The following is a 27,052-nucleotide window of genomic DNA, read 5'->3' on the forward strand; positions in this document are numbered from 1 at the left end:
TTTTTTTTCTCACAGAACTGCCCCAAGCCAATTATGGCTTGGCTGCTCAGAGTAAGGGTTGTTTAGATTTGCAGTTGGTGGCGTGTTAGAAACACGCAGTTGAGCCATGTTTTTAGTCCCCCTCAAGCCCTAAAGAAAGTGGACAGGGGTGTTCAGATGCCACAGACGTGATGCTTTGCATCGCACCTGTGGCAAAAATATCGCCCCTGTTGTGTTCAGTGACCAGTACAGCCACTGAACACAACTCATTCAAGCAAATGGGTACATGACGCAAACGCTTCACTCCGCTAGTGCAACATTTACAGGGTGGAACAGGCAGTGAGGAGGTATCAAATTGCCTCCTCTCCACATGTGAAATTCCTCAGAAAAGAGAGGAACAGCAATTTAGCTGCATATCTAACACCGTGTTGACAGCACAAATCCTTTATTTTTTTCGAATACTGCTATATTTACCTCCCTCTTTGTAACTCCTTGCTATCGTTTCTGTAGGATTCGCACATTTAGGCTAGGAGAGAGATATTTCTTTTGGTCTTCAAACACTTCAAATATTACCATCTACCACATCAAATTGTTTGCTTCAACTCTACTGCTAGTAATAAAAATATTTGTGGATGTCAAGTATTTAGTGAGTTTAGCTATCTGATGAAGATTATCTGCAGTAACTGTCTCGGTTAAATTCAGGCTAAAAATGGAGGTCTCAGAGAAGGGATAAGTCACTATTACACCAACTGTTGTCAGAATACACACACAATTTCAAAAATCATTTAAAATCTATACCGTGTATTCTATATGATATTCTGATTAAAGTGCACAAGTGGTGTTCGCTGAACAAGACAGGGTAGGTAGTTTTTGCCGCTTTGTGAGACAAAACATCTTATGGTCACGGAATGTGTATAACCCCGTGTGGCAATACAGTAAGGGTGGCGGCAAAAATGTGTGAACACGAATGCCTGGTACACACTATACTTTTTTTGACATACCTCAACCACTACAATGACCAGACTTCTTCCCACAAATTAGATGTACTGTATGCTCAATTTAGTGGCATAAAGTTACAGGTTCTTACATCTACATCTAAGCACAACAAATTAGCCTGAAGGAGCAGCTACAAGCTCAGCAAATCTTAAAATTGGCTGTACTTGTAAGAAATGTGCCAGAAATAACTAATGTTCTCTACAAAAATCAACAGAAGCAAGATTTCACATCTAGAGAAACCCATCAATAAAATAAAAGACTGGCCAACTGGCAGACCGAGCCATGGAATGAGATGGGTAATACTTTTGTGTGGCCCTCATTATTTCTGATAACCTCAAAGAACCTTACTCTGTAAAAAGTATCGGTAAAGCTGGTAGACCTGGATTTTGCACTGGCAGTGCATAGTTTACAAACTAAACAAAAAGGTATTGACTTTCTGGTACACCATTTGCTGATCCTCAGTAATTCTGACTTTACTTGTTTGTCCGTTACCGGTCAGTCACTCAAACACCTGGAGCCAGACAAGCAGGCATCTAGCACTTACAGGTCTGAAATAGCAGCTTCCGTAATACCTTGTTACAATACAGGTTTCTTTTAACTAGGTATCTGAATGCAGCACACAGTATAATCCATGGGTAATATGGGTACACAAAAGTGCATTTTAGGAGCAAAGAAGGAATGGCCAGGAGCCTTGCAGTGCCTTCTATTGGACAATTTTGAAAAGTGATGGGGCTTTAGTAAAGGACTGACTTGAATTTTGCCATATGTCTTAAATACTGTACAGATATTTTAGAATAGAGATGGTTTACAACTGGTTGTTAGCAGTATTCTTTGGGAGATTAAAGCATTTGTTAACCCAAAAAATGGATCCTGTTCCTTTAAATCATTTTATACAAAGTGCTTGTGATGTGTAATTTGGCCCATTGTAACACCTAGAAAACGGCAGATCCTGCCAGTTTCTGCCCTCTCCAATGTAAACTGACCACGGTGTATCATGGCTGCTGAGCCCTTGACACTGTGGTCAGTTTACATGCCTCTGTCATCCGCAGCCTTCTGTCCTGTTTGTTCTGTTTGTGTCCTGTTTGTTCTGTTTGTGTCCTCCTCCCCTCTCTGCCTGTCAGCTAGCACCAGGGCCACCCCCACCCTGTTCCTGCTGGTAATATATATATATATATATATATATACACACACACATACATCATATATTTGTTGCTACCATCATCTCTGCAATATTAAATGATGTGCCACACTGCATGTTTTTTCTAAACAATCCACCGCTAAATACCTTATTCTATAGCGGCGGTCACGTGACCGGCTGTCTCTCTCCTCTTCTCCTGTCCTCCTTCCGGCTGACATCAGCGGGGATTTCTCAGCTACGCCCACTTTTCTGTCAGCTCAATAGTGCCAATTGGCACTATAAAATAAGGTATTTAGCGGCGGATGTTTTAGAAAACACATGCAGTGCAGCACATTACTTCATATTACAGAGAGGATGGTAAAAATAGCACTTTAATTGACAAAAAGTGCTGTGTAAAAAAATGCCCCTACCCAAGACCAAGGAGATTCATCCATATTTTGACAAAAAAAGAAAATGATCAATAATCTATTTTGAACGTACAAAAAAAGTCAATTTATAGCAGGGAAGGACTGGAAACCTTTGGCTTGGGAGGCAAACACAGTTACTTGACATTTTCATAGTAAGGACAGAATTCTAAGGGCCAATGAAAGTATATCAAACAAAATGTGCCATAATACTGCAATGATTGGTGGCCTTTGATATAAAGAGTTTGTAAGGGATGGAACACTTTGAGCTGAAAGTTCTCTGCTGTGAAAATGATATGGAATAATAACTAAGCACAATAAATTTCATGGTTTTGCAATTTTCCAGCACAGACTTCCTTGGCAGCTCTTGGCATTCAGTCACAAAATCTCAAAAAAGGAAGTCATTGCTGGAAGATTCTCACCGCCAAGCACCGTGATTGCAGGTCTGAACAGAGAGCATATAGGTATAGAATGATCAGCCGCTTTCACCAACTTAAGGGCCTGCTCTAATTGAGGTCCTCTCCCTCTCCATTAAAGAGTCACCATCTCAACATATATTATTTGTACTGGCCTGGGGAAGGCAAATAGGCAAATGGGGGGGGGGGAAGAGGGGGGATGCCCCTATGCACCACTGTCTTCACTTAAATTATGGGAACTTTCCAGCAAAAACATGCAGATAATTAGCCATCCCAGATCTGGTGTAGAAACAATATTTATGTAGGGATGTTAGAAAATGAACACATTGAGTGCACACTGGGACGACTTGTCAGGCGACTAAGCTGCCTGACAAGTAACGTCCCGTTCTGTACAATAGAACCGTTCTAATTGGAGCGGCGCAAGAAATAGGTTCTTGTACGACTTTGGGGGCGACTTGCATTGACTTTTATACATTGTATTGACTTTTATACAGAAGTTGTTTTGCAAGTCACCGCTCCTGTCGTGTCCAGAGTCGTGCTGCAAGTCGTGCTGCCTCAGTGTGAACCGACACTTATGAATACCAATTTTTTTTGTTTGTTTTTTTGTTTTAATTATTTAAAGGGCACAAGCAATTGATAATTTCTTCTGAAGGGGATTAAACATATGACTACAAAAAACGAATATCCCCTACCCTTATATAATTCATACAACTGTCTAAATAATGCAATTAACACTACATTTGAATGCCAACATTTCCCTTGTTAATCAACAAGAACAAAAAACCCATTTGGCAATGATTCTCTAGTCTTTGCATGATGTATGTATATATATATATATATATATATATATATATATATATATATATATATATATATATATATATATATATATATATACATATACACACACACACACACACACACACACACTTACCAATATTGTGACATGCTTCTAAGGTCATCAGTATACTACCTACAATATTCGCTGTATTCCCATGCTAGAATAGTGAATTCAAAGGTCATTTTGGCATTGGAAAAGGTCATTTGAAGAAAGGCTACAACTGACATTAAGGCAGCCCACACATTCCATATCATTTACAGGCAACAAAGTATAAGGATCGGTTCACACTACCGCGACTTGGGATCCGACTTGTCAGACCTCAAGTCGCTTGACATCAGAAATTGCATTCAAGTTAATGAGAGCCGTCTTAATGTACGCTACTGAAGTCGCTCCCACTTCAGAAAAGGTTCCTGTACTACTTCAATCCGACTTCTAGGCGACTTGTACCCATTGATTTCAATGGAAGTTGCCTCCAAAGTCGGATCGTGTCTTAACTGAAGCAACAATACAGGAAGAGAAGATTGTTTTCTCAAGTAAACCCCTCCCTCCCACAGAGCTGATTGTTGTTTGATTGGCCACTGGAAAGTCGCCTGTCCTGGAGGAGACTTGAAGTCGTTATGCAAGTCGCGCCGTGGTATCGCGCTCAGGTCGTGTCCAGGTCGCCTCACAAAGTCGCGGCCAGAGTCGTATTGCCCCTGTGTGAACCGAGCCTGAGTCTCTAACTTGTGATAAACTGACAGAAACCTTCAAATGTTACATAAGTTCCACCTATCTGAAGACAACAACTGCTTTAAAAATAACAGATAAAACAGCCCACGCTCTAAACTAGAAAAACTCTTCACGTTGTACTTTTCTGAAACTAAAGCCATTTTTTGTGCGTCTGTAGGAGGAAAAATAACATATCTTTCATTATAATGCCGTTATGAGTGAGCCAGTATCCCCCCCTGAGTATTCGCAAAGAGATTCTAGTCTGTTCTCAGAAAAAGAAAGGCAAGTAATGCAATGCAATGAATTCTAATCTAATATGCATTCAAATCATATTGACAGCACTGCTACTAAAATAGCAGGTCTTCAAAATATTCATACCTTTCAGCTTCGTTTATAAGCCAATGAAAAGTGCAACAATTTTCTCTGAAAACACAAAGCAGTCCACTTTTCCGCAAAGCAGAACAGTCAAAACAAGGCTCCATTATAAAACCATGTTTATTGGTTGGTATACTGTAAGTTTCTACTCTTTCTTAAAATCTAGCCCTCTATCCTTTCCTCCACAATTTCAAATAAAAACTTGTGATGCAGTATAAAATCTACATGAAAACAGAATGCAATGATTTGCACATCTCATAAACCCATATCTGTACATAAATGTACCATTTTAAAGAGAAAATAAGGTATTTTTGAAAAATGATGGCAGCAACACATCTTAAAAAAGTTGCGACAAGGAAACAAAAAGCTGGCAAAGTAAGTGGTACCAACAAGGAAGAGCTGGAAGAACATTTTTACAACTCATTAGGTTAACTGGCAACAGGTTAGTAACATGATTGGGTATAAAAAGAACATGCTAGAGAGTCAATGTCTCAGAAGTAAAGATGGGCAGAGGACAGTGTGTTGTTAAAAGAAGAGCGGATGCTACACCATGGTAAACATGGCCCTGTCTGAAATTGAGATGCTGACATCAATTTCAAAATTACCTTATTTTTTATTTAAAATTGCACATTTTTTTCAGTTTAAACATCCGATAGGTTTTCTATTGTGAACAAAATATAAGTTGATGAGATTTGCAAAACATTGCATTCTTTTTTTATGTAGATTTTACACAGTATCACAACTTTTTTGGAATTGGGGTTGAAAAACTATTAAAATAAGGATTTCAAGAAGTTCAGCTTTTGTCATCCTTGATGCTAAACTGTATGCCCTCCCACACATTTACATTGTTCTTGCACAACTTGCATTTAAGTGGTTATAGCTGGGAAATTCATCTCCCCAAATTTACCCTAGCATTCTGCACCTCTGAGCCTACACCTATAGTATTTTGTGAAATCATCATCCAATGGTTTTAAGCTGCTTTGTTTCTTTTTGAGTGATTGAAGGAGAAAGAAGAAGCAGATCTTATGGGTGATCATTTCTTTCTTTTACAAGAAATTGACCCAGACATAAAATTGAAGCTGTTGCCTTTGTCAACCAATAAAAAGTTTATTTTTTTTTTCTTCTCCAAAATCCTTTTATTCACCGAATGCATTCCAAAAATGCATGAACATGATAAAGTACATTGTTTTATTTCTTTGTAATGGACTACACTGCAATATAAAGAAAATGCTACATGTGGTGCCCTGGAAAAGAACATTTTCTTTTGTATCCAAAAAGTTTAGAGAAAACAAATCTGATTGGTTAACCACACCTCCCTTCCTTTCCCACCAGTTGGTATACTTGAGAGTAAAATATTATCTGTCAACACATTTGGATTATTCAAAGACCAATCAACATTAAAATAAAATATTGTAAAACATTGCACAGCACAAGTTACTCACCAAGCCCTTTTGGGTTTATGCCACTACTGTCAGCAGGATTTACAACCCAGTAGTAGTACTTCAGTGTGTGCATTAGCTGTAATACTGTTCCCACCCTTCGGATGGTGGTGTAGATTGTGGCAGTGCCAATAAACTCAGCTGACAGATAGGTGTACAGTGAGAGCTGCACCTAAAATGGACAGAAACAAATCGGTTACATGGGGCTATGCAATAAAAGTAACATGAGTAACTTGTTAGCGTGGTATTAAACCCAAAAAACAAAAATATAATGTACTGCAGTTTACCAATCCTTAGATGTGGTAGTTGCATTAGTTTCCCTTTTTAGACTTTTTTTCCCCCATTATTTCACCTGGTGATCTAGCTAGTAACACACTACCGGTCTTGGACACCTCTGCACAGCAGCATTGTCAGTCTGGGGAGAGCATAGTGTTAGCCCCCATTCACATCGGCATGATTTGACATGCAATTTGGCATGCCAAATCTCAGCCTATTGCCGGCAATGGCACTGTCCCAACTGGTGCGACGCCGACTTTGCGGCACCTCATCGATTTCCAAAAGTAGTTCCTGCACTATTTTTGGCGACTTCGGGGGCGATTTCAATAGACATCTGTGCATTACCACGCACAAATGTCTTTCAAATCGCCCCTGCACTTGCACTGAAATGCGGTTTTAAAATCATGCAAGTTCGAACTGCTACTTTGTCTGGATAGCTTATCCTAGAAGTTGAAAAATAATAGTCTTACTGGTTGGATCACCAGGTGAAAACAAAGGAAATAACCCTAAAGAAAACTAATGCAGCCACCACATCTAAAAGTTGATGAGCTGCAACATAATACACTGTTTTTGGCTTTTATGCTGCTTTAAGGTTTAGCACTGTAGGGAAGGCTGAAGCATGTATTTTTCAATGTTATCTTTAAAAACCAATGACCCTATAATCCCTGAAACCAAACAAATGTGAAATATGGGAAGCATTGGTATAAAATAGGAAGCTGAAGAATTTCAAATCTATTGTGTGAATGACACAGGGGCTGGCGCTATAGCATATGAGGAGGAGCAAACTCTTGCAAGCTGTGTTTGACAGTTCTGCAGTACCTACCTGCTACTTGTGTCTACCTAGTATATTCCTTATCCTCTCCTGAGATTACACTGACACTCAATATTAGATCACAATGCATATTGTATTACAAGGGCTCAAGTAGAAACTTTTCTAATAAGCATGAATCCATCCATGGCATTCATGAACAAAATCTAAAGTGGAATATCAGTTTCATACAAAGTTAAAGAAAACTATATGAATCATTTTGGTATGTCTTATCTCCTCACTGGGTCAATTAAAACTGTATTATCACATTCCAACATCTGTCTCTGTAATGCTCCTAATACATTATTTGCTTTTATGTCTCCTTTAAATTCATTACAAAGGCCAGAAATGAGGTTCTAAAAAAATATTACTACTGTGTAAACATAAAACTCCTTAATGTAAAAAAAAAAAGAAGACAAAAAACAAATGGGTCAGTGGGGTGCTTTAAACTCCAAATGAGAAGTCTAGGACTGAAATATGTCCAGACGTCTTTTCCAGTAAATGCTATATGTCAGGAATTAAACTTGTATGGTACCTTTGCTGGTGTGTGTATCCAGATGGCAGGGTTGAAGAGGATATGATCACAAAGCTGCTTCAGTAAAGGTGCCCCGTGAGATAGACCATCCAGGTATTTCGCAAATGATAGAAACTGCTCCAGCACCGCTCTAGTTATGTGAACCCTGGAGGACTGCAACAAGATGGCACACAATCAACACTCCACAATGTAACTACAACACATCCTTTTTAATACATACAGTGTTTATTTTCTTTCACGTTAAAGAACATGTGCTGAGAAGCCTTTATAAAACCTTGTTTGCCTTTTTGTAGTTGACAGATATTCCTCTTGAACACAAGGCGAGTTGAGAAAATCAGAAATTACATCAATTAATTTCTGAAGGCTTGGCAAGATCAACCAATACAAATAAAGGGAAATATGGTTAAAATTAGAAATTGTTTGGTGAAGCTCTTGGTTAAACAGTTTGTTAAGAAGGTTTTCCAGGGTACTGTTCAGCTTTTTCTTTATACTCATGAATGTTCAGAGATTCACAGGCCTCAGTTCTTAAAAGCGCCAGGAGAACCGAAAGATGTTGGCTCTCCAAGTATGGATACTTACATAAAATGAGACAGATGGACTGTTTGGTAAGGAAAAGTGTTGCCAGACGCCTAATTAGTTATACTCTTATTCACAGCAGTAGCTCTTGCAACAACCATCAGCACAGCTCATTTCAGATAAGGGCTGAGGCTTTACACAGCTCTTGGATTTTATGCAGTAGTTAAAGTGTAGGCCAGGGGAAAAGAAAAACAAAACACAGATGCAGTACATCTCTGCAATACAGGCACTTCTGCCTAGGTTTTATCCCTTTAAAGATCCTGCAAGTACAGGACACTACCCGTGGATCTGCAGGAAATGCACCCAGGTAATTATTTCCTGTTGTGGACCGACAATATCCTTTTCTAGACTAAAGCCTGAAAACCAGCTTGCGTTACTATGGATAACTGCAAATTATCCTGCGAATTACACTAGGTCTCTGAAATGTATTAAAGCGTAAATTAAAAGGAGAAGGATAGCCAAAGCTCGTTTGGCTGTACTTCTCTTATGGATCACAGAAGTGCAGTTAGTTTTGCACTCCTGTGACCCCTTTTCAGCAGAGAGCGGGCTGAAGTCCGCTCTCTGCTGATGTCACAGAAGTCGGTCCAGGGGCCGTGTCATCACGACAATGAAAGTCGGGATCTGCCAGGTCCCTGGACCGACACCCGGCTCAGCCTCTCAGCGAGCAGCTAGGAGCTTGAGCGGGCCACCCCTCCACAGCCCAGCGGCTCTAGTGAGTGAGAAGGGGGCAGAGCAGAGAGCTGCTAATTGACAGTCAGCAGCTCTCTGCTCGGGGAGCTGTCAGAACCCAGTGTTCGATCGCTCTGTTCTGTGCAGTGGCGCCGGGGGACAGATGCAGCATCCACCTATGTAGGTATGATACTGCAAAAAAGCCCAAATCCATACTTCTCTTAACTGTATTTGAGCAACACCATCGACCTAAAACACTATTAAAATAATTCCTAATATTTAATGCAAACTCACCCATCCATATCTCCAGGTTTATTTTGTAAAGAAAACACTTTAAAAAACACTGAAAAAGGGGTTATTGACAACTAATTAAAAAGAAGCTAGTTCAGGTCCACATCCCTAGTACAACATGTAAAAAACTAAGTTTCTCAAAAAATGGGACTTTAATGAACCAAAAATGTTCAGGGAGTAGGGAATTTTAGTAAAATTACAAATCTATTACAACACGCCAATAACGTATCAACAAGATGAATACAATTGAAACACATGATAATTATGAGGACAGATATGAGAAACAAACGAGAAAGAGAGCCCAAATCAACTGTCGAAAAGACAGGAGAATTACAACACATTTCGACAAATGAGGTAGAGGTCTTCTTCAGAGAAAATGTGCTGAGACTTATTAGATCAATACATACAATCTCATGTGTCATATATGGCAATCGGAAAAAATCATAGCTCAACAGATAGAAGGAAACTAGAACACTACTGCAGCGCCATGTAGCCAAAGCAGGATGGAACTAAACCGTGTCCACATCAAATATCACCCCCCCCCCCCAGAGATTTAGGTATATGCAAAAACAGGAGGAAAGGAGTGAATAAATAGTAAATAGGTTACAGTGTAGAGCATGAATTGATACACTAAAAAATGGACGCTCAGTAATATCGTCCAAAAAGGTAATAATAACCATACCTATCATTTGAAGGTTTGTGAATCTATCCCCATGGAAGCTAGTCCATAGCGCAGAAACCAGATCCCACTGCAAAAGGCCACTGAGAGTCAAACAAGGCTATACCGTATATAAGGTCTAAGAGTAGAAAATGCTCAAAGGTTGTTCAACAGGTATCCAGAGAAAGGCTGAACAAACAGCCAGACCTGAAATCAAAAATGGTATATATTTGTAATGTACCGGGGGACAGAAGGATTAGCCCAAAGTGCAAGAAATTTTAGAGGATAATAAACCTCAAGGAGCGAAGAAGTATCACATACCTTGTAAGCCTTGTGAGCCTCTTAAGTATAGCAGTTCCTCGTATCTCCAAAGAGCTACCAGGAGCATAGGGAGCTGTTTGTTTTTAAATGGTGGCCATAATGAAGACGAGGGGTGTGGTGGGTGATGTCACAGAGGGAAAATCCCTTGATGCAGTGCCATGATTGGCCCCCCTGAGCCGACAGCGCAATCACGGTGACACTGGGTCAAGGCGCCACCCACAAATAACGCTATCGCAAGAGACTGACTCGAATGACGTCATCACGGGCAGACGCCGGACACGATCATGTGACAGCATAGCGTGGTGCCCCACCCGCCTACTGACACATGAGGGACCAAGGCGCATGGAAACAGCCCATTCATTAGAGCCCAAAGTAAGCCACCATCACCGCCCCTCAGGGGGGTGGTCCATACGGCCTGAGTGCGTCAGCTGGAAGAAAAGAACAAACGCACGCAGTGGGAAAAGAGAAGAGAAAAGGTCTCGGCTGTGCTATGGAGAACCATGGACAAAGATGTATAAATTACAAAACAGCCATCAGGACTGGAGGTAAATGTGGCTAAAGTGAATGGGCATATATTGCAATGACAGGCCCTAAACTAACCAAATTGGATGCCTAAACAAGAAGAAGAAAAGGAGAAAGAAAAAATTTGCCTTAGCTTCTGTCCAAATGAGGACATTGACAAGTTTGAGGCAATAAAAGATATACAGCGTTTTGGAAGAAATTTTTTTCTGAAACAGCTCTAGTCCAAAACTCTTAAAGAGGGAACACAACTTAAACCACAAAAAATGCAAGCAATAGATAATCTTATTGCACTTCTAGAGGAAAATCATCCCAACGCTGATCTCATTGATTGCATAGCTTTGGAACATTTATTGCAAAAGCTTGATCAAACCAGCTCTAGTAGTATGCTGGTGGCATCCGTTGATGCTGCTCTGGTCCCTCTTTGGGAGGCAAGCTCAGACGCATGGGGGGGATATTTGATGTGGACACGGTCTAGTTCCATCCTGCTTTGGCTACATGGTGCTGCAGTGGCTTTTTAGTTTCCTTCTATCTGTTGAGCTATGATTTTTTTTCCGATTGACATATATGACACATGAGATTGTATGTATTGATCTGGAAAGTCTCAGCCCATATTTTCACTTTTGCATGGACACTGTTTTTGAACTGGAATTTTTATTTCAAGGACTTTGTACATATTGGTGTCTGGCTACATATACATAATTGATTGATTATTTTCACAATATTTATGCATCTAATAGCAATTAGGTGTGTTTTTTTTATACTAGCAGCGCTGCGCATTTGTTTATGAATATTTCAGTTACACATGTGGGATTGTGATTAGTGTCAGCAGCTTTTTTAGGCTCATGTATTTATATGTAACATCTAGTAGTGGCGCGTAGGTATATTTGTTTACTATTGCACTTGTATAATATTTATAAAGGCTCAGGAGCCACTAAATGTTTTCAGTAAGAAATGTTGAAGTTTTCAATCTGTAGGCGTATGCCTGGAAAGTTAATAGAATAACATGTTTCTTAGTGGCAAATTTGAATAAATCTAGCAATCTATAATTGGCTACAGAATCATAAAAAAAAAAAAAAAAACACAACTACAGCAAGAGTAAGCTGGTGTGAATGGTGTGTTTGATGCACCTAGTACGTATAGAGTGGATATAAACTAAAATTTAGTTGGACTTGAACACGGACCTCTCTCTATATCAAGACGCATACGAAAATAGTGAACTCTTCCCTCGACCCCTAATGTCTGAGCAAAGTGGCTAGAGGAGGGGTCAATGGCTAAAGATTCAGCCATCTATAACTCTCAGGCAGGTACATATTGAGGTTTGCATCGGATCCTCTCTTCGTCCTTCCAGGTGAATATAGAAATGTTCTGATATATCTAATATTTATGCTGTAGAGCAGTATGAGAGTCACTACTTTTGTGTTTTATACTTTTCTTTTTTTTATTAAATTTTTTATTTCGCAGATTGTAAATCTTCACAATTGACCTCCCCTACGTGGGCCGCGTCATTTGGAGTGTGTAATTACCATATTGCTATTAAAATCTCAATAAAAAGATTTATATATATATAAAAAAAATTAGCTGGGCTTTAAATCTACTGGTTTCAGCAGTTTGCGCTTCTGCCTTTTTCTAACTTTATGATTAAGCACAATTACACTTATACTGCCATTATACCCTTGCTGTGAAATGTATTCCAGGTTTAAAGTGGATCTATATTCAACTACACTTCAGCATTGACACAGTATGTCTCTTCTGCAATGAAAATTATTCCTATTTGCAATTTTTTAAAATACTGCTATAGTTCCACTTTAAATCCCACCTAGCTACCCAGCTACATAGAGTTTGCATTTTCTCCCTATAATTGTGGGTTACCCGTGGGTGTGCTCATTTCTTACCACAGTTTAAAAACATACTGGCAAGTTAATAGACTACCTCCAAACTGGGTCTAGTATGTTTGAGACTAGCATAGTTTGTGAGCTCTAATTTTAAGGAAAAACACTCTTTAGTACAATCCCAATTCCAAAAAAAAGTTGGGACGCTGTGTAAAATCTATGCAAAAAAAGAAAGAAATGATTAACGAATCTCATAAACCCACATTTTATTTGCAACAGAAAATAGAAAACATAGGTTTAAACTTAGAAAATGTATCATTTTAAGAAAAAAATAAGGTCATATTGAAATTGAAGCTCATTTAACCACTTGCTTACTGGGCACTTAAACCCCCCTCCTGTCCAGACCAATTTTCAGCTTTTAGCGCTGACGCACTTTGAATGACAATTGCGCAGTCATACAACACTGTACCCAAATGAAATTTTTATAATTTTTTCACCACAAATAGAGCTTTCTTTTGGTGGTATTTGATCACCTCTACGGTTTTTATTTTTTGTTAAAAAAATTTAAAAATACAGAATTTTTTTTAAAAAAATTATATTTTTTTAATATTTTGTTATCAATTTTTGCAAACAGTTAATTTTTCTCCTTCATTGATGTACGCTGATGAGGCGGCACTGATGGGCACCGATAGGTGGCAGTGATGGGCACTGATGGGTGGCGGTTATGGGCACTGATGGGTGGCAGTGTTGGGCACTGACTGATGGCAGCACTGCTAGGTGGCACTAATAGGTGGCACTTGTGGGCATTGATAGGTGGCACTTGTGGGGATTGATAGGTGGCACTTGTGGGCTTTAATAGGTGGCACTTGTGGGCTTTAATAGGTGGCACTTGTAGGCACTGTGGGTACTGGCAGATGGCACTTGGAGGCACAGATGAGGCATCTGTGCCTCCTTCCTCTTCGGGACCGATGTCCCTTTGACATGAGCCGGTGATCGGCTTTTTTTTTCCTCCTCACGCTGTCAGCGTGAGGAGAAAACGAAACCGATCACCGAGCTTTTGTTTACATCATGTGACCAGCTGTCATTGGCTGACAGCTGATCACATGGTAAGGGGCCGGGACCGGCCCCTTACTCGGATCTGTGATCATCCGAGTCTCCGTGACTCGGTGATCACAGCGCGCACACCGCGCGCCCTGCAGGGTGCGCGCTTTGCGCGTGCATAGGGGAGGACGTCATATGACGTCCTCCCGGAGATTGAGGTCCGCGCTGTAGCCGTCATTCGGCTATGGCCCGGACCTCAAGTGGTTAAAATGGTCTGTTGCATTGTGGAAAATTATTCTGTGGTCAGATGAGTCAAAATCTGACATTCTTTTTGGCAACCATGGGCGCCACATCCTCCAGCCCAAAAAGGAGAGGGGGTATGGGGGTGCATTAGTGGGTATGGAATGGGCAGATTGCACATCTGGAAAGGCACTATCGATGCTGAAAGTTATATCTAGCAGCATATGCTCCCATCCAGAAGACATCTTTTTCTGGTAAGGCCTTACATATTTCAGCAAGACAATGTTAAACCACATACTGCATCAATGACAACAGCATTGCTTCATAGTAGAAAAGTCCAGGTGCTTAACTGGCTTGTCTGCAGTCCAGAGCTTTCAACAATTGAAAATATTTGTCACATCTTGAATCAGAAAATATGACAAAAATGACCTAGGACTGTTTAGGAGTTGTAAACCTATATCAGACAAGAATGGGACAACATTCCTCTTCCAAATCTCCAGCAACCGGTCTACTCAGTTCTCAGATGTTTACAGAGTGTTGTTAAAAGAAGATGGGATGCTACACCGTGTTACACATGACCCTGTCCCAACTTTTTGAGATACGTTGCTACCATCAATTTCAAAATTAATTTTTTTTCTCTTAAAATGGTACATTTTGTCAGTTTAAACATTTTATAGGTTTTCTAGTTTCTATTGTGAATAAAGATGATTCCATGATAATTTACATTACAGTAGTCTAAATATTACCTACAACCATCAACAAATGGTAGGCAGTATGGTCAAGTTGTAAAATGTATTACTCAGATATAAGGAGTGCCATATGTGCTACACAGGACATCAATCTTGTGCAGAAAGCTATTTGATCGAGGGCTTTATTAAGCTATGCAGAGGGCAAAGGAAGTAGGTGAACAAATGGAAGAGGCCATAGGGATTTAGTGAAAAAGAAAAAGAGTGGAGATGACATGATTTAGGAGTAAATATATTAGAAGGTATAAGAAGTGAAGGTACAGAAGGAAGGGGGATGGAATGGGGTTAAAAGTGTTTTTTTTTTTTTTTTAGCAGGCAGAGTCAAAGTCCTAATAACCGCGTTCATAATAAGGCGAGTGAGGTAGTGCCCAATGTAACAAATGCACAGGTCTCTGGGGACCATACACGTAAGAAATTTTCATAGTAATTATTCAGGATGCTAAAAAGCATTTTGTTAATCTCAAAGCCATACAATCCAGTTTTGACATTGTGAAAGGGGATTGTTTTTTTTCTTGTGCACCATATTTATTCAGCTTACCTTTTCCAAGAGGTAGCCAATGACTAGAAAACCTTTTCCTCCCAGCATCTGTTCCTGCATAGCCACAGAACTCTTCAACAGCTCCACCAAGAAGGCCAGCAAGGTGGCACTAGAGCAATAACAAAGCAATGAATTAATCAATAACATCAATGTAGTAATTATTGCAGACAGCTATATTTGGTAAGGGTACAACTCGCTTGCTGTGGTAAGTGATTCATAGCTTTGGAGACCAATTAGGCTGTACTTTGTTAAAACTGACTTTATGCAGGAATGCTGGTAAAAAAAATGGTGACAGTATCTTATCTGAGCTTGTCCACAATAATAATTACAATGAGATACATATTTTACTTTTCGTTCTTGCATTTTTTCAACATTTTAATTTGAAAAACTACATAGAAACCACCAAATGCAAGTCACAGTGACAGTCTGGCCACATGGTAAAAAGCGCAATAAGGAGCTTTGTGGATCAGATTTTGAACAGCTCAGGTACAGCATCATCTATAATTATTTTATACACATTTTTTTAGTCTATTGCTTTTTCCTAACAGTGTTTATTCTATCGTTTTCTGCTTTGTCTGCATAGAGTGACATATCTTCTGTTCACAATTCAAATATTTACATTTTGCTTGCTGCCACGTGACAGCTGTAGACATGTGGAGTACTGTGCAGATGAGCACAAGGGCTTTTGCACAGAGGAGTGCAGTAGGCATACACTGGATAAAATAAAAATACGCTCGTTGTTGTGGCTCCCCGAGAACCACAGTTGCAGCATATTTTTGCCTATAGACATGCATTACAAAAAACGCCATAAGCGACTATTATGTGAGTAAGCACCGACACTTGCATGTGTATGGGTGTACTTTTCAAAACCTAAAAGGTTATGTTTTGAAAAATATGCCCGTACACATGCAAACACAAGCACCGGAGTTTAGGCATGCATAGCTGTGTACAGAGTTTTTTGTAATGCATGTCTGTGGGCCAAAAAAAAAAAAAACTTAGATGTGGTTGCCAGAAGCCACAGCAACAAGAGCATTTTACTCTGTATACCGTATATATGTCATGTGCAAGAGCCCTATTCCATTGTTACTCTATGATTATTTACAAATGGGTCAAATATGTAAGAAACTTTACAAACGATGTAAATGTCCTTCATATTGCACACATTGAATACATTTCTTGGGAGTAATTTCTAAAGTAATCATTCCAGCTGTAACAGTACACTACCATGAAGTACCCTGCTAACATTTCAACAGCTCACTTTTAGCAGCCCACCTTAAAATAGCAGACAGTAGAGCCTTTCTCAACTAAAGCCAGCCATAGATGGAGCAATTTTCTTTCCTGGAACCACAGGAAAGAAAATCGCTCTATTTCTCTATCAACAGCATTGATGTGGGATTCCCTCTCGTGGAGCCACTGTGTTCCCCCAGCAGGGGAAGCCACCCCCCCCCCCCCCCAAAAATCCGACTGGCTGGTTGTACCAAAGTTGATTAATCAACTTGGGTCCATTCAGCCTGCTCATACATGTTTCAAATCTTGGCCAGGCCCTGCTGAACTGGCTGAGATTTGAATCATCTATGGCTGGCTTAAGGTTCCATAAGCAATTTCTTATTCGCAGATAAGGAACCACTGACCACAATGATTATTTTATCTGTGTGCAAGAGTAGCTGCCCAACAATGAAAGTGGCATTCTTCCTAATGACCACCAATAAAAGGGGGTCCTTTCCTCCTTGACTCTTCCTATGCTCACCAATACAAGGGGCTTTTTCTCCCACTGACCACAAGTCTACGAATTTGTCACTTTTCGTCATTAACCACCAATGAAAGATGACACTACACTGACCACTAATGTAAAGCGCCACTTAACTTACCACCAATAAACTTTTCCATTGACTAACACAGTAAGCAAGCATTTCTCTACTGACCAATGACTAAATCAATGTAAGCCAAAGCTACATTTATTTACCGCCGATCGTTATTTTATTCATTTCAAATTTTCAATTACATTTTTCTATAAAGTAGCCCTGGTTGTCAAATATGTTAATACACTGCATTAATTATTCTTATATCACAAATTACTTTTCACATTAATGTACCATTAACCATACATTTGGTAATTATCAAAAGGGGTTTTATTTCAAGGGTTCATCCATGGTAAAATTTGAGAAAGGCAGTGGAATCCGGTCCCCTTCAGGGGCTCTCAGGACAACTACAGTTTGGTTTTCCTACACAAGGCAAGATAACCAGAAAGCAAAAGGAGGTCCCTCTGCAATTCTTGTTACCTGTCCCCCGTTATGCAGCTCCTTGTTAAACCATTAGCATAGGCTTTGCTAGCAAAACTGTCCATCCCCAGCCTGTAATCTGGACATAGACCGTTTTGCTAAAAGATATTATATTATCTTTTAGTCTCTACCTAAATTAATTTTTAATAACTCATGTCATTCCATTCTACAATATCTTTCTAAGTATGCAATTTCAAAATGGATTAAATTTATGTATTAACTAAGCACTTTAAAGAAGACATTTGCAACTGCAAAAATATAGCATTATACCCCCAATAATCTGTCGCATTGCTGTAACTGTGGTTCCCTTGCTGCTAAGAAGATTATTCAGCCTGCAAGTGAATGAAGCAGTTTCCTTTGGGAGAAAAGCAATGAACAGAAAGTTTATATAAAATGTTTCAAAAGCTATTGCCTTGAGCCCTGGGACAGACTTGTTATACTGGAACTTAGATATTTCACATATTATATTAAAGACAGCCTTGAAAATATTCCCATTAAATCTACAAGTAAAACGGCTCCACAGCACAGTAGAGGGGCTTTTAAGGAAGCACAAGGACAGAGGCCATTTTGGTTCAAAATGTAGTTTATTTTAAAAAATATCTGAACTACAAAAAAAAATAAAATTAACACCCTGCTTCTCCAAAAAGTGATGGAGTTATATATATATATATATAAATTGCCTAGTATTCTGATGGAAGTGCTTAGCTTAGAATCGGTATTAAATCTGCTTTTCTAGATAATTCTACAAGGGAAATTTCTTGCATCTCTTTTCAACATAAAATGTGAAGGGAATGCTTAATAATGTTAAACTAAACTGCTTTTACTACCCGCGACAAACTGAAATTGTGATAAGATTTAAAATCGACTCAATTTACCTTGATGTCTGTCTATAGTCAAAAACAATTTAAAACGGTGTTATGGCTTGAACTCTTTTTCATGATTGTATTCAATATTACTGTTATTTAGTTAGGTAACACTGAAGCATGCCCTCTGAATATTCACTCTGCATTGTCACCCTCTAAGAAACGCTCCTCGATTAGAAAACAACTGTACATGAAAGCATTGTATGCATTGGCACATCAACTTGTCAGCACAGTTCTAGCGCCATTTAAAGGTCCAGCCCACAGTGTTTGTCATTAATACCTAATGAACACAACAAAAACACTTGAAAATATACAATGCCCTTAGTAAAATCCACAGTAGTCCAACCTCCCTAGTCCACCAGCCTAAAAGATGATTTCCAAGCACCGGTATTCCAAGCTGGACTAATGAATACCTCCCAACATTTTGACATGGGAACGAGGGACACCTATTAGCAAAAGTATGTAGGCCTAGGACACTCCCGCTGTCACGCCCTCTTAAAGGTGAATTATTGAAAAAAAAAATTGTGCTGCCTTTATTATTGCTTTTGAAATTTACAAATTCAGCAAGTTAGAAACTGGATGAAAGGTTTAGCACTGGGAAACACTTTTTGATAGATAAAAAGCGAATTTAATAAACAACTATATAGCTCAGACCAAAATGAGGGACAAATGAAAAGCAAAGAGGGACAGAGGGACTGGAGTTCAAAATCAGGGACAGTCGGGAGGTATGCTAATATAACTATTCATATACTAGCCGATTCCCCAGGAAGCTGGAAAACACTGATGTAGACATCGCTGAAACAGTGATTATTCACTTGCTTCATGGTCCCATGCTCAGTGTCTGGCTTGCTCCAATGTGAACACAGTTGGATTTCTTAAAGTATAACTAAGGGCAAGACTTTTTTCCTTAGTTTGGATATAGTGGAGAGGGATTAGAACACTTGTCAGTTTTTATTGCCCTCTGTGCCTCCGTTAAGAACATTCACCCTCTCTATTTTTCCTGTTTACTGTTATCATTGAAAGCGAATGTAAACGTAAATCCCAAATATTGAGTTGTCCTCAGAAAAGTAATAAAAGGGAAATCTTCCAATAGGGACACTGGTGACCCCAAGGAATTAACTTAATTTGCAGGGATTTCCTCTCACTTCCTGTTTGACTATAAGACAGAAACATATGGGACACAGATTTTCTTGCACCCTTGTCAAAATTCCGTTTTTGATAGCTCGTTTGTGAGTATACTTCTTGCTGTTTTTATGCTGTAATAAAGTTTACCAGTGGTAATGCACTAGGTCGGTGCGCCCTCCTTTTCTTCTTTCTTTACAGTAGGAAGATAACATTGTTTTTGCTTTCAGTTCATCTCACACTAAGTGTCAAGGGCATTGCATTTCTGCCAACTTTTTTTTATTCTGTACTTGCTGAAAACATTCTTAGGTTTGAAAATTAAAATTAAGGTAGCCTCCACAGCTCTGGCCTGGAAAGCTGTAAAATAATTCCATTTTTGTTCTTAGGTTTAGATACCTTTTAAAGTTAATGTGGTTCTTTGGATCTCTGTTTAAAACATTTTTTGGTCATATAGGACTGACATAGAACTTTAAATGTAATCGTTACATGCGGGGCTCCATATTCAGCACTTAAAGCATTATTAAACCCTCACTTTCAGCATCCAATTTAATCACTTACTAAGTATACCGCTTCATTATCCTTTAATCCTTGCCTGTGTTCCAGTTTAAGCTGGTGCCATGATTACTGCCCCAGGGTGAGTCCCTTTCTCTTTTAGTGTCATATGGAATCATCCCTGCATGTAAGGACTAGAGTTGTCTCCCTACACTGTGTTCATCAATAGAAACACCAGGATGGCAAGGCAAGCCACTGAGATCATGAAGCAACAACATTAAAAGATCTAAACTTCAGGGCTGGGGTACACACATTTTACCAAATAGTTTACTGTGATTTAATACAACTTTAATGCATAGAAGGGCTTCATGTACTTCTCACATATACAACCATGCAGAGAATATGAAAAGAGTTGGGGACACCGAACAGCCAGGTCATTTATTTTAATATTTTCTATATGCTCTCCTTTGTCCCCTTTTATTTTGGAGCTAAGGGATGGAGTAGCAGCAGGTCCTCAATTGAAGAGACAGTTACTCAACAGTGCAAATAATTCTACATGTGATGCAATATGTAAGATCCATCAGTATGTTTGTTTTTATATATATATATATAATGCTTCAGAATCATTATATACATTTATTCAAGCATTTGTGACATAAACTGACCTGAAAGAGACATGTTTCTGAAGAAAAAACATTTGCTAGATGAGGATTAGCGCACATTTCCATGATTGCATTAAAGTGGTTGCAAACCTCAGACATGAAACACGAACAAATCGTATCCTACTATAGTGTGTGCTTGTTGCAATTAAGAGCACTAAGTGTAATTTCTGTCTGCTGCTTCGTTCCTCTGCTATCAGCATGAAGTCACTTCTGACAAGTTTTCCTGACACCAAGAGAAAAAAGGGGACAGGGGAGAGATCTCCAGCTAATTGACAGTCCCGACTCTAAGTAACTTCAGCTCTCCGCCCCCTTTTTTCTGACAGCTCAGACAAGCTTTATAAATTGTGGACTTTGAAAGGATGTAGAGAAATGAAGATGTCACATAAACCGGTACAACATATGAAGGAGGATTTGTTTCATCTCTGTGTATCACGTGAAGTCGGTCACTTCAATGGGTGTATGCGAGGGTCTACTGCTCTTTCCTTGGATGTAATAGTTCACAAAGAATGATATTCTTACACTGCAGACATATTTGAATTTACTGCACTTAGAATGCAATACCATCAAGAACATCTACAGTCCATGGACTAGAGCCACAAACTTTAGCAAAAACACATACAACATTATTTTTGCTTTACAAGGTTCACTTTAGTGTTTTCACATATTTTCTTGCTATGACTTTACTGTTTTAGCTCTTGGAACATAATCATACTATACATTAAGGAATGATTACTTATGCTTGCCTATAAGAATACCTACCAAACTGTGGTTTCCACCTGACTGTCAGTCAGCTGCCGATTATCCAGCTGTGCAAATAGTGGAAAGAGAACCTGGATGCCCCCGATTGAATGAATTGCACTGTGTATGGAGTGTGTTACTATAGCTTTTACATCCTAAAAAGAAAAGACAATATTTAGTTCAAACAATAGCAGAGCTGGCAGTCCCTACGTCAATAATTACAAAATCTGAATTCCAGACAGATATAAAAGACACACAATAATTCAATTCAGTTCTGTACTCAACCATACATCAAGGTAAAAAAAAAACATATGCAGTACATCTCTACAATACATGCACATTCTACATGTTTAAGTGCCAGTTCACACCACAAAAACATCCGCCAGATCCGTTCCGGATGTGTTTCTGCATGTGCTTTTTTTTATGCGTTCTGTGCAGGAAAAAATGTTGTATTTTTTTTTTTATGGAACTTAAATGCACTGGAATGCAGTGCGCTGGTGTGAACTATACCACTGGAACCCATATAACCTACTTTCAATGCTTTCTTGATGCAGAAAAAAAGGCACTGCATGTGGTGTGGACAGGCCCTTATTCCAGTAAAGACCCTGGAAGTACAGGCATACCCCGCTTTAAGTACACTCATTTTACATTCACTAGCGAGTACAGACATACCCGCAAGTGTACGTAAAGTACTTCGCAAGTACAGACATCCTGCCCAGCCGCAGTTTGTCTAGGAAGAGGCGGAGCTGCCATCCAGAGTTGTCGCGAGTGAAGAGGCCACAAGTGAAGAGGCAAAGTTCCCCCCAGCCAACCCAGAGTTGCCAGCCAGCCCAGCATTGCCCGGCAGCCATCCCAGAGTTGCCCCCCAGCCAGCCCAGCGTTACTGCCTAAGCGTAAGTAGATTACTGCACAGTAAAGTACAGTACTATAAACTTCACTGCCTGACCCCCCACTCTAGCCCATGGTCCTCCACTATAGTCCCTGATTCCCCCACTACAGACCCTGACCCCCCAGAAGTGAAAAAAGGTATTGCTTCACTTTAAGTACATTTTCGTTTTACATACATGCTCTGGTCCCATTGTGTACTTAAAAGTGGGGTATGCCTGTATAGAAAAATACCAGTTCATCTACTAGAATGGCGCGCAGTCCTTAAATCCTGTCGTAGGCTGACAGCACACAGATTTTAGTTTTTATGGACCGAGTGTTGTCAGCCTGTCCAGAGCCTTAGTCCAAAATGAGAACTAAGAGAGCTCTATGAGATAACACATGAAGTCTGCAGAGGACGCAGAACAGCTCTGAATTTCTAACAAGCTCATGTTTTGGGAATTTATTTGCACTTAACGGATGGAATTAAATGCTCCAAGCGGTTTGCTAAATAGACCAAAAAAAAGAGCAAATAAGAGAGGTTCATTGTTAGATTTCACATACACTGACAGTAAACTAGTCCATTATACATTGCATTGAAGTCTGAAAGTTTCCAATCAGTGTGGTAATCTTGGGGGGGGGGGGGGCATATTGTTGACCAAATGCTTCCTTGGTGCAGCAGCCATGGGACAGGTCACTGCGCATGGGACCTCCACATAATCAGCAAAGTGAGCAGTTTTCTATGGGACTAATATAATATTGTAGAGTTAGGGATATCCTTTTTTGGGCTGCACTGCATTATAGGCTTGTGAAGTCTTTATAATCAGCAGTTTATTATTATTATTATTCTACTAGTCTGTACAATATGGGTTATGACCTGATCTGTATGGTCACGGTATTGCAAGCTTCTGATTTTAGATTTGCTTTATCAGCTTTTGCTTTTATTTATGGGGATTGTCTGATTGTACCAATACAAACTTTTGCCTGTAACATTATTTTCCAAAGACACAATAAACTTGGGAGTCCAAAAATACATTTCTATTCAAATTACACTGTAGTGTAAGTAATATAATTTGACTTGATTTCCCCCTTTTTTTCCCCAGTACAGCAGCACACATACTTCAGAGGAAAGGGCAGCAACAGAAGTGAAAAAGGTATGGTGCTTGCCAATTTGCTGAAAAGTAACATGCTGACAAGAAGAGAGAACAGATGGATGACTTCCATCAGTCTGCTGTTGCTCCTTTACTGTCCAATCAATAGGCTGGAGGCAGGATGGTGTCAAATTATATTTCTAGGTTTTAACAAAGAAAGCTGTGACATTCTCCAGGCTGTGTGATATAAAAGCCACATATGGTGCACTACACATCTGAGTCTCCCACCAGAAGTGGCACCAAAAGAATTAGTCTACAATCCCAAATAGCAAAAAACACAACAGTGTTGCAAGACTCAGCCTAGGTTCAGTAATGCCGCTGCATAATCATGCGTCTTTCAGTGGATTTTTTTGTAGTGCATTTATGATGCATTTTTTCATTTTTTTATTTCATATGTAGTTAGAGGTTTGCCTTGAGTTCTTCTATTAACTGCTAAATGAGAACTTTAGAAATTCTAATTAAAATGTTTTATCTTGTATTGTGAAATCATGTGCAAAACCTAGAATATTCCAATGCAAAATACTCTATTCTAGAGCCTATATGCCCAACCTAGACTGGACCCTCACATGTAGTCCTACAATCAGGTTTTGGGGCTCCCATATTTTTAACACAGTATGTCTAGAACATTCGACAATGAAAAGTAGTTACCTGCCTGTGACAGACTCAACTGGGACAGAGGCTTTTAAAGGGGACTGCAGAGTGGCCTCTTGCCTACTGACAATGGGCCCTAGCTTTTGAGGGAGCACTACTCTTTGGGAGGTGTGTGCCTGGGGGGACCCTTGGAATGTTCTTGCGTCGGATTTGTGTCCATGTCTCCCTGAAATACACAGATTTGGGGCCTTTGTGCCCAAACCAACAACGACTGCTTTAGACTGTGAGACTCAGAGCAGAAGTTAAAATAATCAGCTTAAAACAATCTGATACTGGGGTCCTGCTATCATCTGTTTTTCTAAGGTGTCTTTCCCCCATGGTATCATTTCCCCATTGCATGCCTCCTAGGTGTGAATGCTCATTACGATAGTCACCTATTGTTTCTGTCTGCTCATCTCTTGTGATTAATATTGTGTCCACTTTACCTTGTTACTGAACTATTGTGGGATGTTATATGTTTATGATGATTACATAGCTTACAGTTTAGATTACTGCTTACGTTTATGGTAGCTGTTCCTTAGATGTGCGGTTTACAGTTTGCATTGGTTAGGATAATGTGATCAAACTCTTATCTGATCTTGCATGGTATGTATTCTGTGTAAGTTTACAATAAAGTTCCAGTTTGCACCTCGTCTAGTTCTTGGGCGCTCAGCTATAATACCTGGTTCCAGACTGGAGGAAGCTGTATCTTGATGGAGGCACCCAAGCTGGGTGCTGGACGGTCCATCACACTGCCTATTACAATCCGATAATACCTGGTTCCATACCTGGTTCCAGACTGGAGGAAGCTGTATCTTGATGGAGGCACCCAAGCTGGGTGCTAGACGGTCCATCACACTGCCTATTACAATCCGATGAGGATAGTTAAAGTTCTCATCGTGGGGGCATCAATAAAGTCCTGGTAAATTTAAAACTGTGCGCCCCTCATTCTCAGGAAGAAGTGTGAAAACCATGAGCTTTGTTTTAAATTTTAGCAGATTTAAAAAATTGCTAGGCAAACATTGTTCCAACTGGTCCAGGATGTTGAGATCGCTGCTCAGAAGGCATTCTGAGCATTAAGCAGAAGACATGGCTCTTTCCAGACCTGTGCTTATATGTAAATTGACAGCTCCTATTTATAGAACTAGCATAATTAAGAGAAAAAAGGAAATCATCAAACATTTGCCAGGTTATAAGGTTGCAAACTGCTGCAATATTTGCACTGAATGTCTTAAATCAGTTCCCAGGAGTAAACCAAGTTTCTGATTGAAGTACTTTGTGTATATGAGTGTAGGGTTCACTGTTGGATAGACCCCCCCCCCCCTTTAGTGTAATAGCTAGTTAGCCCCTAAAAGACAGAGAGAAAGGATATTTTTAAGTGAAACAAATACTTATTGTCCAAAAAAGGTATACCGTATCTCAAACCATTTTTCCTCTTTAAGATAGTGGAGGGAATGGTTACAGTGAGCCAAATTTTTTTTTTTGTTTGCAATGTTTTTGCATTTGGAGAGATTTCTCTTTGCTTCCTATTCAGTAGTCACAGTAGCAAGTAAGATGAAAAAATGTCCCAACGAGAAAATTTGTCCTCTATTCATATCACGTGACAACTGAAAATTCTATTTTCCCCTTATTTCTAGTTCTGTGTACCCCCCCAATTACTCTATCCAAAACCTAATGAAAAAAAATGGCTTCAGATGCACATTAATGGAATGTTTCTTCATCCAAACGGAGCACAAAAAAATTAAAAGTATTGGTAAATGTAGCTTGACAACATGTATAATGCCCCGTACACACGGTCGGACTTTGTTCGGACATTCCGACAACAAAATCCTAGGATTTTTTCAGACGAATGTTGGCTCAAACTTGTCTTGCATACACACGGTCACACAAAGTTGTCGGAAAATCCGATCGTTCTGAACGCGGTGATGTAAAACACGTACGTCGAGACTATAAACGGGGCAGTAGCCAATAGCTTTCATCTCTTTATTTATTCTGAGCATGCGTGGCACTTTGTGCGTCGGATTTGTGTACACACGATCGGAATTTTATATTTATAATAATAATAATAATAATAATTTTATAATTTTATATCCTGCTCTCAAACTTTGTGTGTTGGAAAATCCGATGGAAAATGTGTGATGGAGCCTACACAGTCGGAATTTCTGACAACAAGGTCCTATCACACATTTTCCATCGGAAAATCCAACCGTGTGTACGGGGCATTAGTGTGTTTCCCTGTCTGTAAAATGACAATAGACCCAAAACAAAAACAGGATGGCAGCTTGCTGGACACAAATATAAAAAAATCAGTTTGGATCCAATGACAGACGTACAAAAATGCATAAGAAAGACCTAATTTTTATATATACACAGAGTATGTAGAGGTCTGAATAGAAAGGTTGACCTGTCCATATGTTATCCTTTTCCCCTTGTATGCCATGACTAGAGGTTCTAGTCATACACAACATGTACAACAGAGGCAGATTTTGCCATTATGATACCATGGCCTAGGCATTATACCAAATCTACTAAATTTACAGACCACCAATAACAAATCTTCAGAAAGGAATAATGCCACCAGTTTGTTGGTCAGAAAAGCAGGCATTTGACAGATCCTTGAAATGTCATTTCTCTTTATGCACAAAGGCAAGATGCTATATGAACCTGTCTCAAACAAAGCTATTTTGAGAATGCGATGTTATGGGTCAGTAAGCAACAGATGTGTCTCCTCTCTGCCTTGGCATTCACTTATAATCACAGCATGCATTCCTGCTTGGTCAGCTACTGGCAGCAGAAAACATGTGAAGCACGGCTTAATCTCCCCTGTCCTCAAAGGTACTCCGTGTGACCCTATTCCTTTACCCTTCAACAACGCAAAAATACTGGCATCAATCAGCCATCTATT

The 27,052-nt window shown here is 39.5% G+C and overlaps 1 protein-coding gene across 9 annotated transcripts in view; it reads right to left on the bottom strand.

The window, feature by feature from the left end:
• Positions 1-27,052, bottom strand: part of NBEA (neurobeachin) — a 919,734-nt gene that overhangs the window by 625,947 nt on the left and 266,735 nt on the right. For all 9 annotated transcript variants that reach the window (XM_073613318.1, XM_073613319.1, XM_073613325.1 and 6 more), the window contains exons 10-13: positions 21,524-21,657; positions 15,347-15,455; positions 7,916-8,068; positions 6,300-6,468 (exon numbers count right to left, since the gene is read on the bottom strand). In XM_073613318.1, coding sequence (XP_073469419.1) covers positions 6,300-6,468; positions 7,916-8,068; positions 15,347-15,455; positions 21,524-21,657 — 565 coding nt within the window. The remainder of the gene's footprint in view (positions 1-6,299; positions 6,469-7,915; positions 8,069-15,346; positions 15,456-21,523; positions 21,658-27,052) is intronic.

The sequence above is a fragment of the Aquarana catesbeiana genome, linkage group LG02, assembly GCF_042186555.1.
Source record: "Aquarana catesbeiana isolate 2022-GZ linkage group LG02, ASM4218655v1, whole genome shotgun sequence".
Classification (NCBI taxonomy): Eukaryota; Metazoa; Chordata; class Amphibia; order Anura; family Ranidae; genus Aquarana; species Aquarana catesbeiana.